This window comes from Chrysochloris asiatica, unplaced genomic scaffold (assembly GCF_000296735.1).
Source record: "Chrysochloris asiatica unplaced genomic scaffold, ChrAsi1.0 scaffold00249, whole genome shotgun sequence".
NCBI classification, from domain to species: Eukaryota; Metazoa; Chordata; class Mammalia; order Afrosoricida; family Chrysochloridae; genus Chrysochloris; species Chrysochloris asiatica.
The window spans coordinates 1,085,919-1,101,130 of NW_006408767.1; the positions used below are offsets into that span (position 1 = coordinate 1,085,919).

At 38.4% G+C, this 15,212-nt stretch overlaps 1 protein-coding gene across 1 annotated transcript in view; it reads right to left on the reverse strand.

Moving 5' to 3' along the window:
- Positions 1 to 15,212, reverse strand: part of ACTR3B (ARP3 actin-related protein 3 homolog B (yeast)) — a 237,677-nt gene that overhangs the window by 192,531 nt on the left and 29,934 nt on the right. Inside the window, exon 2 of the mRNA XM_006873668.1 lies at positions 9,353 to 9,408. Coding sequence (XP_006873730.1) covers positions 9,353 to 9,408 — 56 coding nt within the window. The remainder of the gene's footprint in view (positions 1 to 9,352; positions 9,409 to 15,212) is intronic.

Sequence of the window (15,212 nt, forward strand, 5' to 3'; positions counted from 1 at the left end):
GATACTGATGAAGATCAAAGACTACATCCTTCAGCATGGGTTGCACCTCAATGTAAACAAAACAAAAATCCTGACCAATGAACCATTAAATAACATCATGATAAGTGGAAAAAATATTGGAGTTGTCAAAGGTTTCTTTAGGCTTGAATCCACCATCAACACTCATGGAAGCAACAGTTAAGAAATCAAAGGACATATTACATTAGGCAAATCTGCTGCATAAGACCTCTTTAAAATGTTCACGAGTACGAGGACTAAAGTGCACCTGACCCAAGCCCTGGTATTTTCAATAACCTCATATGCATGCAAAAGCTGAACAGTAAATAAGGAAGACCAGACAAGAATTGATGCATTTGAGTTATGGTGTTGGTAGAATAATTTTAAAGATACCATGGACTGCCAGAAGAACAATCAAATCACTGTTGGAAGAAGCAAAACCAGAATGTTCCTTAGAAGCCAGGATGGCCAGACTTCATCTCTCATACTTTGGATGTGTTGTCAAGAGGGGCCAGTCCCTGGAGAAGGACATCATGTTTGGTAAAGTGAAGGGACAGCTAAAAAGAGGGAGACCTCCAACAAGATGGACTGGCACCATAGCAGCAACAATGGGCTCAAGTGTAGCAGCAGTTGTGAGGATGGCGCAGGACCAGGCAGTGTGTCATTCTGTTATACACTGGGTTGCTATGGGTCAGAGCCAACTCAAAGGCACCTCACAACAACAGTTTAGCACACTAACAGATTAAATTCCAAAACCATATTATAATGTCAGTAGCTACAAGAAAGTCTTAAATGTCAACACCTACTCAGGATTTAAAAATAAAAAAACTCTGATAAAGTTTCTTTCATTCCCAATTTAATAAACCTGAAAAAAGCATTTTCTGCAATTAACACTAGTGAAACACTAAAATCATTCTCTTTAAAATCACAAAGGTACAGTGTATCCTATCCCCTGGTCTAGCATCATTGTGGTAGAAGTTTTAGTGCAACCAAAACTTGTAAAAAAAAAAAAAAGGGTAAAGTATAAATACTATGACAGACAAAATAACCATTATTTGCAGGCATTATAATAATATGTATAGAAAACTTAAAATAATCTGCAGGTTAGTAAAACTAATGAGACAGGTCACCAAGGTTACTGGATTCAGAAATTACTTTAAAAAAACCAGAAGTAACCCTACAGGCTAGCAAAAATTAATTGGAAAAAGTGATCTTTAAAAATTCAAAAATAGAAATAAGAATATAAAGGTATCTAAAATAAATCTAACAAAAAGTGTATGAAGTCTGGAAAGAATGTTACAAAACATTACTAAGGAACCTACAGAGTCCTGTATGGCACTGCAGGATAATGCACTAGACCTCAACTTTGGTTTGAACCATGAGGTTGAAACTCCTTTGAAAACCCTATACAGGGTTGCTATGAGGCAGAATCGACTCTATGGCACTTAACAACAGCAAGAAAACAAGATCTACCTTATTGAACATTGAACTGTGAACCACAAGATCCACAATTCAAGCTTGATAGTTACTCCAAAGCAGAAAGATGAGGCTTTCTGTCCCAAAGAAGATTACAAGCCTTGTAAACCCTATACAGGGTCACTGTGAATCAGAACCAACTCGATAGAACTTAACAACCATATACATGAATAAAAATATTGAATTTATAAAGATAACAAATTTTCCCAAATTAATCTATAAATTTGTTTTTGTAATAAAAACATTATTTACATTTTTCATGGAACTTAAATGGACTGTTAAAAGTAAAGAGTGAGGGTCTAAGATTGGCCAAGACGCCTCCTGGTACATTGCTATAGGATTAGCACTGGAATGCAAACCACAAGGTCGGCAATTCAAATTCACCAGCTGCACCTCAGAAACCCTATAGGGTCACTATGAGTCAGAACTGACGCAACGGCACTTAACCTTCTGATGGGGAAAAAAGAGAGAAATACTAGACACCTGATACACTAAGATGGATTTAAGTAAATACAGTATCAGTATTTAAGAAGTGCAAATTCAGAGCACAGATATACAAATACATCAATAAAACAGAATAAAAACAATAGAAATACACTACATATATATGTGAATTGAACAATGAATATATGATAACCCAATATGATAAAAATAGATTGTCTAAATAAGTCAGAGAAAAAATGTACATGGGACCTTCATAAAGTTCATGGACAAGTGGAATTAAGAGATAATTACATGTTTCCATGAACATTCTGTAAGCCCCTCAATACTAATGAGTAAATAAAAGGCCCTAGGACAACTAACTGCCTTTCCATTTGGAAAACAAATATAATTAACTGTATTTCTCACATCGTGCTGAAAAAATAAATGTCAAAAGTATTACAAGAAAATATGATAATTTCTTTATAATATTACAGTAAGAAAGCATTTTTATATAAAGAATTATAAAAGAAAAGGATAGAAAAGTCTGACTGTAACAAATTTAAATTTGTTATATGATTAAAAATTCATAAAATTTGACTCATAAAAAACTCATAAAATTTGCTGCATGAGTCCTGGTGTGGCGCTGTGGGTTAATGTACTGGACTATAAGGTCAGTTTGAATCGTAGGGTCAGCAGTTCAAACTCACTAGTTGCTCCTCAGAAACTCTATTCAGGATCACTATGAGTCAGAACTGACTTGAGGTTGTACAACATCAACAACAACATATGATAAAAATATTTTAAGAAGACATTAAGATACCTGCAAAGTAGTATCAAAAGATGCAACAATTACTACAAATTTATTAAAGACAAAAAAGTACAAAAGAAAAATGAGCCTGAAAAGTGTTCAACCTCTAGTAATTGAAGAAATAACTTTTTAAAAAATTCTTGGGTTTTTTTTAAATCAGACATTATTTTACATTTATTAGTGTGGTGCAGTGAATATTTAATATGTTTTCCTCCCACCAAATGACTATATTTCCAATGGGTCGGGATATGAGAAGGTGGGAAAGACTGCTGGTACGATTCTATGATTTCTGTTGTGCGGAGTTAAGAGAGTAAATTGTGACTGTAAAAAGCTGCAACTCTAGAACAGGTATAAAGTGAGCTATCTCAGAAACGGGTGGGGATCTCACTGCAACCAAAGAGGAAAAGCCAGGAATGGAGCACATCCTTTGGACCCTGAGATCCCTGTATATTGAACTGCCTCCAGCCAGGACCAGAAAGCTGTGACACCAGAGAAGGAGACAAGCAGCAGCAGAACTAAGAATCAGACTATGAGGTAAAGCTGAGTGACTGTGGGCAGGAGGCTTGCTTAGACTGGGGTACCTCCACAAACTTAACTGGGGGAACCAGGTTTGTTAACCCTCAGGGCTAAAGCTGAGTGCCTTCAGGCATAAGTTTATGGTGGAGTGGTATGCCCTGTGGACATTTATTGATAGCCTGAAAACAGAGTACATTTTGTAACACAAGCACAGAGAGGCCTGTCTGTGAGCTTGGCTGAGGAGAAAGGCTGCCCTGACTGGAAGAACTGTGCCCCGAACATTTCCGACCCTGAATTGTAATGCGTTAACTTTCCTAATAAACCCCACTGCAATGAATTGTCAAACCCGAATGAGTAGAGAGCTCTGTGGGATGGACGCTTAGTACCCTTTTTTGCTATTATACTAGCAAACAATTAAGACTGATGCTACTAAATGTTGTCAAGGATGTAGGAAACAAAAAAGTCTTAGAAACTGTCTATGGAGGATAAATTACTAAAATCACTTAGTAGTATAATTTGGCCATACCTAATAAGGGTCCCTGGTATGGTGCTGTAGGATAAGCAGTGTACTGCTAATCACAATGTTGGCAGTTCAAACTCACCAAGCCTCTCCTCAGAAGCCCTACATAAGGTTGCTACGAGTAAGAACCAACTAGATGGCACTTAACTACAACAATAAAGTTTAAAAGGTGCTCTGGTGATACTGTGGGTTAGACTTGAGCTGTTACAGGCAAGGTTGGTGGTTCAAACCCACCAGTTGCTCCTAAGGAGCAAGATGATTTACAGTTTCACAAACCCTATATAAAGTTGTTGGAGTCCTGGTATGGTGCTGTGAGTTAATGTGCCAGACTGCAAAGCCATCTGAACTGCAAGGTCAGTGGTTCAAGCTCACCAACTGCTCCTCGGAAACCCTATACAAGGTTGCTACGGGTCGGAACTGACTCAATGGCACTTAACAACAACAACAATATAAAGTTGTTATCTGTCGCAATCAACTCAGTGGAAGTGGGTTTGGGTGGTTTTTGGGTTAATAAAGTTGAAGATGTACACATCCTATGATGAAACAATCACATTCCTGACTATTTTCTGTACAGAAACCAGCCATGTGTATAAAGATGTTTACTGTACAATTCTGTGTGACAGAGAAAACTAGAAAATGACCAAGTGAAAAAAAAAACAACAGTCATTGTATATTCATGTGTTAGAATTCTGATCTAGATCTGTATATATTTTATATGCAGATAAATTTTAAAAATATAATATTGAGTAACTTTAGAAAGGGCAACAGAAAGTTATTTACAGTATATCATCTCATAGATTTTTAAACTCATGAAACATTACTGTATATTATATTAATGCACGTTGACATACAGGATAAAAACATGAGCTGAATATCTACCAAAAAATATTCACCAGTAGAGAAAAAGAGCAAGAGAAAGGTAGGAAGGAAACGGAGAGCAGACAAGAGGAGCCTAGTGGTGTTGTGGGTTAATGCGCTAGACTACAAAGTCGGTTTGATCTGCAAAGTTGGTAGTTCAAGCTTGCCAGCCACTCCTCAGAACCCTATACAGAGTCACTATGGGTCAGAACCGGCTCGACAGCACTTAACAAAAAGTAATCATCTGTAATGTAGTTAGTTAGCATATTATATGTCTATAGTGCTGCTCTAACAGAAAAACCACCAGTGGGCAGCTATAACAAACCAAATTTATTTCCTCACAGTTTAGAATGCTGACTAGAGAAAAGCTTTCTCTCTCTGTTGGGTCTTGAGGAAGGTCCTTGTCTCTTCAGTTTGTTTCCTGGTTCCTTTGGAGTTCTCCATGTGGCTTGGCATCAATCATTCCCTATCTCTGCTCTTCTGTTTGCTTGTTTAATCTCCCTTGAATCTCAAAAGAGATTAATTTAAACTCTAGCCTACACTCATCCTACCTCATTAACATAGCTAAACAACTCATTCCCAAATGGGATTATGATCAGTAGCACAAAGGTTAGGATTTACAGCACATATCTGGGGACACAATTCAATGCATAACAGTTACTTAGCTAGCTTTTTAGTTACTCTGACACAACTATGACAACATACTAACATTTGTTCATTCTAGGGTGTATGTAAGGTACATTATGTCTGTTTCATTGTCTTTTATATTGTTTTCCAAAATATTTAAACTCTATAGTGTGCTGTAGGATAAACACAGGACTGCTAACTAAAAGGTTAAAAGGTAGATGGTTCAAACTTGCCAGTCGCTCCTTGGAAACCCTATACAGGGTTGCTATGAGTCGGAACCAACTCAAGGACACTTAACAGCAACAATAAATTTAGTAAAAACAAACTTATCTTAGGGTTCAATTTCTATTCCCAGTGTAGAACTTTCCCTTAAGCACTGAACTTTTTATTCCACTATCTATTGGAGTCCTAGTATGGCACTGTGGGATAAGACACTAGACTGCAAGGTCAGTGGTTCAAATTCATTAACCACTCCTTGGAAACCCTATACAGGGTCACCATGAGTCAGAACTGACTCAACAGCACTTAACAACAAAACAACATTGGATCTTTACACCTAAAATCTTGAAATGCTGTAAGTCTTACTATGCCTTGCTCCCCTACTTTCTCCTTGATCTACCTAAATCCTCTTTATGCAAATGATCACCATATGATCCTCTGCTTGAACTTTTCAGACTCCCAATAACTCCAACAACTTAAAACTAAACCAAACAAAACAGTCAGGGAAAAACTTTCTTCAAACAACTATGCCAATTCGACACAGAACTCAAACAAACAAACAGATCAAGGGATGGCTGCTCTTGTAGAGCAGGGATCAGACCCAGAACCTCGCTAATCCAGCCGGCAAAATTCTTCAAACCCCTCAGAAACAGTTTGGAAATTCCTGTTAAATAAAATAAGATGAAATTCCTTAAGCTGACAACTTAAAATCTTGCATCAGAAGTCTCTTCTCCCATCTTCAACCATATCTCCTTGCCACACCCTCTGTTTGGAACTGCTGTTTTTCGTATCAACATGGACTTATATTTCTTCGCATAAACCAAGGGTCTTTACCCGTACTCTTTTGGCTAATGCTGTCCCCATCAGGATCAGAAATCTTGTTCCAGGACTTTGTACACACACACACACACAGCTTTGCCATTTCTCTTCTTAAAGTCCTCTTTTACATAACTGAGTTTCCCCTTGTGAGTGGGCCCCTTTAATCAGAAAAATGGTTCAGCTTGCAGAACTTTTAACACCCTGGATTCTACCCAATCATCTTGTAAACTTGCCTCCTGGTGCTTCTCTTTCTCTCGCAACAAATTTAGCCAACGATATCGCTGTTCTTTCACTCCTACCTTTTGGAATTTTTATTATCTTTCTAGCTTCTGCCACTGCTAAGATTCTGACAGCACCAATCTGAGAGTTCTCTTGACTTCTGACAGTGAATGAAACCTTGCTAATAACTGACTCCAATTCCCTCTATTAACGATGACAGGTTAAGTGAGGCAGCGAAGTGAACACCGCTGACAGTTTTAAATGGCAGTGCTTTAAAGCAAAAGGTGCAAGGTCAGCCTTCTAGAAATGTTGCACTTAACTAAAACCAAACTCACTGCCATCCAGCAGATTCTGGCTCACAGCACCCTACAGGGCAGAGTAGCACAACTCCACAGGGTTTCCAAGGCTGCCAATCTTTATGGAGGCAAACTGCCCATCTTTCTCCCACAGAGTGTAAAGTGGCAGCCCAACACTTAACACACTGCGCCACTGGGACTCCTTACTCACAATAAAATCCACAAAAGATGCAAACTACAGAAGGCCAGCTTATAATTTTAAATAAGGATATAGCAGACCCATGTTTCCTATTATCTAGGATACACCATTCCTGGTATATCTAGAAAGGGTCCACATCTAGAAAAGAATCAAATTTATGATCAGTTATCTATCAAACACAGAACTGGAAGGAGGTGAATTAAATGTGCTCAAGGAATTGAATACATTTACAATAGATACGAATATCCATACTTACAAAGGACTTGACCGTAGTATTCCCTTGATGAAATATTAATCATGGTTTTTTCATTTGAACAAGTCACTGGGCCTGGGGACTTAGGTCGTCCATGGTCTTGGGAACATCAATGTCAATTGACATAACGTAGCCCACAAAGACAATCTTCTACATCCTATTTTAGTGAGCAGTGACTGAGGTTTTAAAAGCTTATGAGCAACCATTTAGGTGCAACTACAGCTCTTTCCTTGAGAAGAAAATTGAAGAAAAATGAAGAAATCAAAGATGTGTGGAAACAACTAATGCAATGAGCTAATGAAACCCGAGGACATTAGTCTCTACAAACTTGAGATCAGAAGAACTAGATGGTTGGTGCCCAGTAACCACTAACAACTGCTCTGAAAGGGATATTAGAAGGTCCTGAATAGAGTAGGAGAAAAAGGTGAAACAAAATTCAAAATCATAAAAAAGACCAGACTTACTGGTCAGATAGAAACTGGTAAGCCCCTGGAGACTGTGGCTGTTAATCACCCGTTAGGTCTGGAAATAAACTTACCTGGTTCGTTTTGCTGGTTCAATTTTCAGCAAAACAATAGACAAGTTTATTAGGGGAACAATAACACTAGAGAGATTTACACACCTTTGAGTAGTCAACCACTAGAGAACAAAAGGGCAGCAATTACCCAAGGTCCAAGTTCATAAGGGCTAGGAAAGAAGGAGGAATGAAAACAGAAACACACAGGAAGGAAGTGGGATCGGTGACGGTACACTATGGGGATTGCAATCAATGACACGCAACAAAATGTGTAAGAATTAATTGAACGAAAACTGATTTTCTCAGTAAATCTTCATCCAATTCACAATAAAGTTTAAAAAATATATATTTTTCCCTCTGACTTCTGTATACTGTCTCTATTCGGTACTGTTCACCAGATCTTGGCATTAACAGTATCATTTACCAAGAACAACTTGCAATTTCTAGCTCAAAGCTCATCCTATAAAAGTTTCATTTATGGTAGCAGAGTTTCACTTTACTCTTGATTGATATACCTTACTCTTTGTCAAACTCTGCAACTAACAACCCAGAATTTAGATAACTTCATATAATTCTTCCCACTCATATTTCGTTGACTTCTGTAGAAACAGAGTAGGGTAGCACGAACTCTTGTCAAAATGTGAGGGTATTTCTTGTTTTAAGCCTAATCAATCTTTACTGACTAAAAATTAAACAATACAGTAAAACCCATCAGACTACTGAAAAAAAAAGAAAAAAATCTTTCAGTACTGTGAACAGTATAAAGACTATGTACAGTATAAAGATTATGCACCCCACCAAAGTTGTTGTTGTTGTTGTTAAGTGCCGTCGAGTAGGTAAACTAAAAGAATTATGTTGTTGTTGCTAAGTGCCACTGAGGCAGTTTCAACTCGTGGCGACCCAGTATAGGGTTCCAAGGAGCGGCTGGTGAGTACGAACCACCTACCTTGTAGCTCAAACCAACTTTGCGGTCTTGCACTTATCCTACAGTGCCACACCAGGACTCCAAGAGGATTATAAGAATTGTACTTACTTAAAATTATGAATTAAACTTAAAGAACCTGAAACACTTTTTCTAGGTGGTGGTAGTTGTTGTTGTTAGGTGTCATCGAGTCGGTTCTGACCCATAGCAACTCTATATAGGGTTCCCGAGGAGCAGCTGGTGAGCTTGAACTGCCAACCTAAGATATTTATGATTGGATGAAAGATCCTTGGAAACAATGGTTAAGGTTGGTGGCGGAAACAATGATGAGCATAATTAATGTCACTGACTACACAGGAAGACTGATGAAATGGCAAATGTTTGTTGCTTATATATAATTACCACACACACAAATATTAAAAAAAAAAAAAAAAAAAACAATTGCCAACCACCCAAGATGACAAAGATCGTGTATCAGAAGGATATAGAACTATAAATATGTTTTTAATATCCCATTTCTACAGTATTATTCAACAACTACATGTCAAAATAAATAACCCTTTCAAGAACAATTTTCTAAAATAAGGTGCAGATAAATTGATAAACCTTGAAAAATAAAATAAAATGCTTAGAACAATCTTAAGAAAGAATTCATTATAAACCAGAGGTAAAGCTTTACTTACATGAAGGCATAATGAACTGTGGTTCAGTGTTTCCTGCGTAGCCAAGTTTGGTATACCTAAAAGCAGAAAGTCATTAACACAGGTTTAGATAAGAGTATTCTTCTCAATTGTCCACTAATACACCCATTCCTCATTTATCGACACAGTTAAGTTCCAAAGACTATGCTTGCTATGTGAAAATCAGCATTTTGCAATAATGGAGGAAGGCCATATCTGATCACAAAATGGTGGGTGATTACATCAATACATAACTACCAAATTATAACATCACGTACTGCCAAGACACCTAGAATCCTGGCACAGCCAGGTTGACACACAACCTCAACTGTTAGAGCCTCATACCTTGGCAAAGGAGCTAGCGTAGTGGTTACGAATCAGGCTGCAAACAGCACGGTCAGCAGTTCAGAACTACCAGCTGTTCCATGGGAGAAAGATGAGGCTTTCTGCTCACATAAAGATTTACAGCCTTGGAAACCCTGTACAGGGTCACTATGAGTCGGAACCGACTCCACGGTACTTAACAACAAGAACATGCCTTGGCATTTGTCACTGCCACACATACACTGTAATGTGCAAAAGAATTGGATAGATGTTTTTAACTACTGTCGAAAAGGTAAAATGTTAGATGACACAGTCAATGAGCGATGAGTAGGTGTACTTTCTATTACAAATATGCCTAAGTTTTAAAATATCAAATCTCAGACTACTTTCTTGAAATCAACAAAAGTTGTGATCACTGAGATTCATATAAGAAAGCAATTACAAAAATTTAGTATATCATGCTTGTTACTACTGGAAAAACTTGTGCACACATACGCCATATATTATGCCATATATATTAACTATGTATCCTGAATAAACTTAAAAGTACTTTCACACTCTTCATCTTTATAAAAACAATGTCATGAAAATAGCAGATACATATCCCTATTTTTCAGAGGAGGAAACTGAGGCACTGAGAAATTAATGATGCTTCTGAAGACCAAATAGCTAGCACATTACAAAAAGAACCCCAGATCGAAGTCTGCAGGCTCCAGTTCGAGTGCTGGCTCTCATGAAGTAAGCTCACTTCCAAACTTTCTGAACTTTCTTTGGGTTAGAAATGATTCTATTTTCTCAAAATGTCATGGCATATGTCTAGAAACAGTTATTGCCATCTTTTGAGAAGCAGCTGACAAGAGCATATCTTTATCATCTCATTTCAGAATGAGACCATCTTCTGTGAAGAGACTCTGTATAATAGATTCCAAAGTCTTAACTAAAAGAAATGCCAAAATATTATCTGCTCCAAAAACATTTGCTAATCTCCCAAATTAAAAAAAAATAAAATAAAATAAAACCAAAACCACTCAGAACCATCTGCTAGAAACGAAAGGTTGATAAGCAGGAAATAAATTGAAAAGAGTCATCGGCTCTCCCTTTCTTACTGTTGTTAGTGCCCTGTGTAAGTTCTGATTCATAGTGACTCTGTGTAGTGTTTCTGATAAGCAGCTTGTGGGTTTGAACCACCAACCTTGTGGTTAACAGTCCAGTGCTTATCCTACAGTATCACACCAGGATTACACCTTTTCTATTAGAACATCTATAATTAATAGTCATGCTGAAAATCTGGGCAGCTGAGCCATCATTCTGCAATAAAGCTTATAATAAATAAAAAACATTAACTAGTAGTTTGATAACTATATTAATTTATTCTATTTTACAAATTATTTCAAGATGCTTAATACTAAAAAATTTTGATCTGGTAATATATTCCAAAGTCTAAGGCATTAATTAATTATTTTTAAATGTAGGTGTGTTTTGTTTAATTGTTTGACTTTCAGGTTTTTTTCATTTTGTTTTTTTTCTAGTTCTAGAATCAATTGACTCATGGTGACCCCACGTGTATTAGAGTAGAAGTGTACTCCACAGGGTTTCCAGTGGCTCATTTTTCGGAAGTGGATCACCATGCCTTTCTTCCAAGGCACCTCTGCATGGACTTGAACTTCCATCCTTTATGTTAGCACCAAAAAGTATTAACTGCTTGTACCACCTGGGGACCCCAAATTGTATTTTACCATATTCTAACTGCATTGTTTTTTAACACATAGTGAATGAATGAAGTTTGAGGAGACCAAAAAGTCAGTCAGCTACAAAGTCTACAGAACCCTGGTGTGGGAGGATAAGCACGGGACCATAAGGTCAATGGTTCAAATTCACTAGCTGCTCTCAGTAACCCTGTACAGTGTCTCTGTGCATCAAAACTGATTCAACAACACTAACAACAACAACACGCAGTCTGCACAGAGTGAGGTTTACATGCTACAGGAGCCAAGGTACAAGCCTGAAACCCACGGGACAGTACATGCAATTTCTGGAAGGCAAGATCTATCTGAGAGTTCCACACATTAGCAGAGCTGAGGACAGGGCATACAGACCAAGTGGACACAGAGGCCCTGCACTCCAGGGGTCACTGGTCCACATGGAAGATTTCAGAGGCAACCTATTAACTGGGGGTTTCCAGAGGGTAACAAGATATTGAATACCAAAGATTCGAGATTATCCCCAACTCAAGTTCTGGAGGCATGTTCCACACAGTGAACGTAAACAAACTGAGTTACTGACCCACAGCTACAGAGGCCTACAGACTCCAATAAGCAGGTCAGACATGACTAAAATCACCATTGCTTAAGTTTGCATTTGTAACAGACCACATCACACACACGCAAGAGTCTTCACCTTTCACCTAAATAAACCCACCTCCCCATGTTGTTAGATAAAATGGCGAAAATAGGGTCTTTTTTATGGTTGTATCTCTACCATCTGACACAATTCCAAGCACTTGGTAGACTCCATAAAGGTCTACTGACTGAATTCTTACCAGATAGATGCAAATGGCTAGAGAAAAGACCAGTGCTTGTATGGGGGATGCTAATAGAAAAACAACTTGATAAAACTAGAAAAGGCAATTGTTTCTGTTATTAAGTGCCGGCGAGTTGGTTCCAACCAAGGGTCTCCAAGGAGAGACTGGGGAGCTGGAACCATCAACCTTGTGGATCAAACCGACTTTGCAAATCCAGCGCACCAGCCCACAGCACCACACCAGGACTCCAGGAAAGACAATAGACACAGTCTAATACAATGCTCTCCCCACTTACAAGTCAGAAGTAGCTTGTCAACACATGTCTTTTTTCTGTATAAATAACTGAAACAAGTATGGTAAAATGCTAACATTTAGTAAGGTTGTTGTTGTTAAGTGCCAATTAGTTGGTTCTGATTCATACCAACCCTGTATAGGGTTTTCAAGGAGTGACTAGTAGGTTTGAACTGTCGACCTTGTGGTTAACAATGTAATGCTTACCCTACAGTGCCATACTGTTATTATTGTTAAGTGCCATTGAGACGATTCCGACCCATAGCGACCCTGTATAGGGTTTCCAAGGAGCAGCTGGTGAGCTTGAACCACTGACTTTGCAGTCTGACACATTAGCCCACAGCGTCACACCTATTAAGATTAGGTGCTAGGTATTATTCATATCTGTTGTATTACTATATGTATTGCTGAAATGCAACAGACTGTGTTGTATTGGTTAAGATTAGCACTTGATCCTAGACTGCTTGGGTTTCAATACCCAGTTTTGGATAAATGCATTTAACTATCTATATCTCCACTTTTTTTCATCTGAAAAATGAGATTTTCAAGAACTGTGGCACCAACCATCTCTCCTTTAGCACTCTACTCGGTTGGGTTCAATGATTCATTGCAATGGCCTCACAGAACTCAAGACACCCTACTCACAGTAAGGGGTTTATTAGGCACATTAATATGTTACAATGCGGGGTCAGAAATGCTCAGGCATATCGATTCCAATCAGGACAGTCTCTCCTCCTCAGCCATGCCCACAGACAGGCCTCTTTCCACCCAGCCACTGTTACAGAGTGGTCTGAAGGGAGCTGACAATTGCCACAGCAGCCTCGGTCTGAAGGCACTCAGCACTAGTTCCATGGGGCAGCAGATCGAGCCTCCTTCTCCCAATTCAGTGCCTGGAGGCACCCCACTCTACAAGCAAGCCTTCTGCCCAAAGTCACTAAGTTTTACTTGCTCCGTGGGCTGGGAAGGCCACCACTCTCTCTCATGCCTTGGTTCTTGATCCTGCTGCTGTAGCTCCTCTGCCACTCCTCTAGAGTCACATCTGTTCCTGCATCGAGGAGGTTCAATGCACAAAGATCTCAGGGTCCAAAGGATGTGCTCCACTCCTGCCTCTTATTCTTTGATGGGTCGTCAGATCCCCTCCCCATTCTGCTGCTGAGATGGCTCATTTCAAACCCAGTAGGATGGTAACACTGACCAATCCCCTCATTAGATTTCCAAGTGTTTACAATCACAATCCTGCTAACCATCACTCACAAGTGAATCATAAAATCCATCAGCATCATCCCCCACCTTCTTTCCCAACCTATTAATCAGGAAAAAGTCTTTGGTGGGAGCTAAAAGAGACTATAACTAGAATGAAATAATTCTTTACACCTCAGGTTTAAAAACATAAATACTAGGGTTATTGTGCTAATTAAATGAGTATATAAGTGATACCTGATATGGAACTGGAAGATAAGCACTAGACTGCTAGCCACAAAGTAAGCAGTTCTAACCCACCAGCCACTCCTTAGAAACCCTATACAGCGTTGCTAAGAGTTGGAACCAACTTTATAGCACTTAGCAACAGCAACATAAATTAGCACTCAGAAAAATGCTCTGTATACAAGTTGTAGCTGTTATTTTTTACTATGACTTTTGTGGATATTCAAAATATTACATAACTTAAAAGTTTTAAAAAGTTAAAAGCAATATGTCTGTGACCAACAGCATCAGTCTCTCTGCTATACACCACACTATCTCTCTGCAGTGACTAAACAGTCTAATTTTGGTAATGGTGGGAATAAGTTCACAAATTGATGTTTATCTAGTAGAGAGTAGCTATCAGATATCCTTCAACAACAGTATCTCAACTACATCCCCAAGTTTTCTACCTTGAAATCAGACCCCATGGACTATAGCAGCAAAAAGTCAGAGTGCAGAAATGGATGTGAGCACTTTAAGGCCCACACCCTGAAAATTCAACTTAGAACTGATGGTACCAGTACAACATGCAACTCATCAACAGCTGCTGGAATTTAGCTGCTAGTATTTAGACAGCAAAGTTTTCAAAGTCAGACTTCTGTCGCAAAGATAAAAGAGTACCTTAAGCTTCAAGAGCAATCAAGAAAGAAATCATTTTCATTACTGAAAAAATCTAACATTAACATGCATTAATAATCATATTGAATCCCTGGGAGGTAAAAATGGTTAAACACACTTGGTTGTTAACCAAAATGTTCTCATCCACCCAAATGTGCCTTGGAAGAAAACAGTCTGGTGATCCACTTCTGAAAACTGAGCCACTGAAAACTCTATGAAGCCCAGTTTTAGTGACACACATAGGTTCACCATGAGTCAGAACTGATTCCATGGTAACTAGTTAGCTAGTTTAATAGTCTTGTGTATTAACAACTTACCTTCCTAACTTAACTGTAAGTACTAAAAAATACCTGCAAAGTCACAAACAACTCCAATTATTTTATGGTAACAATACCTTCAAATTCCTGGTGTGGTTACGTAGGATAAGCACTAGACTACTAACTACAAGGTTAGCAGTTCAAACCCATCAGTGGCTCCTTGGAAACCCTACACAGGATTGCTATGAGTTGGAAGCAACTTGATGGCACTTAACAACAACAAACAATTTCATACTTTAGTGTAAAGAAAACAAAATCCTCATAACTGAACCAATAAACAAAGATTGAAGCTGTCAATGATTTTAATTAGATCCATAATCAATGCTCA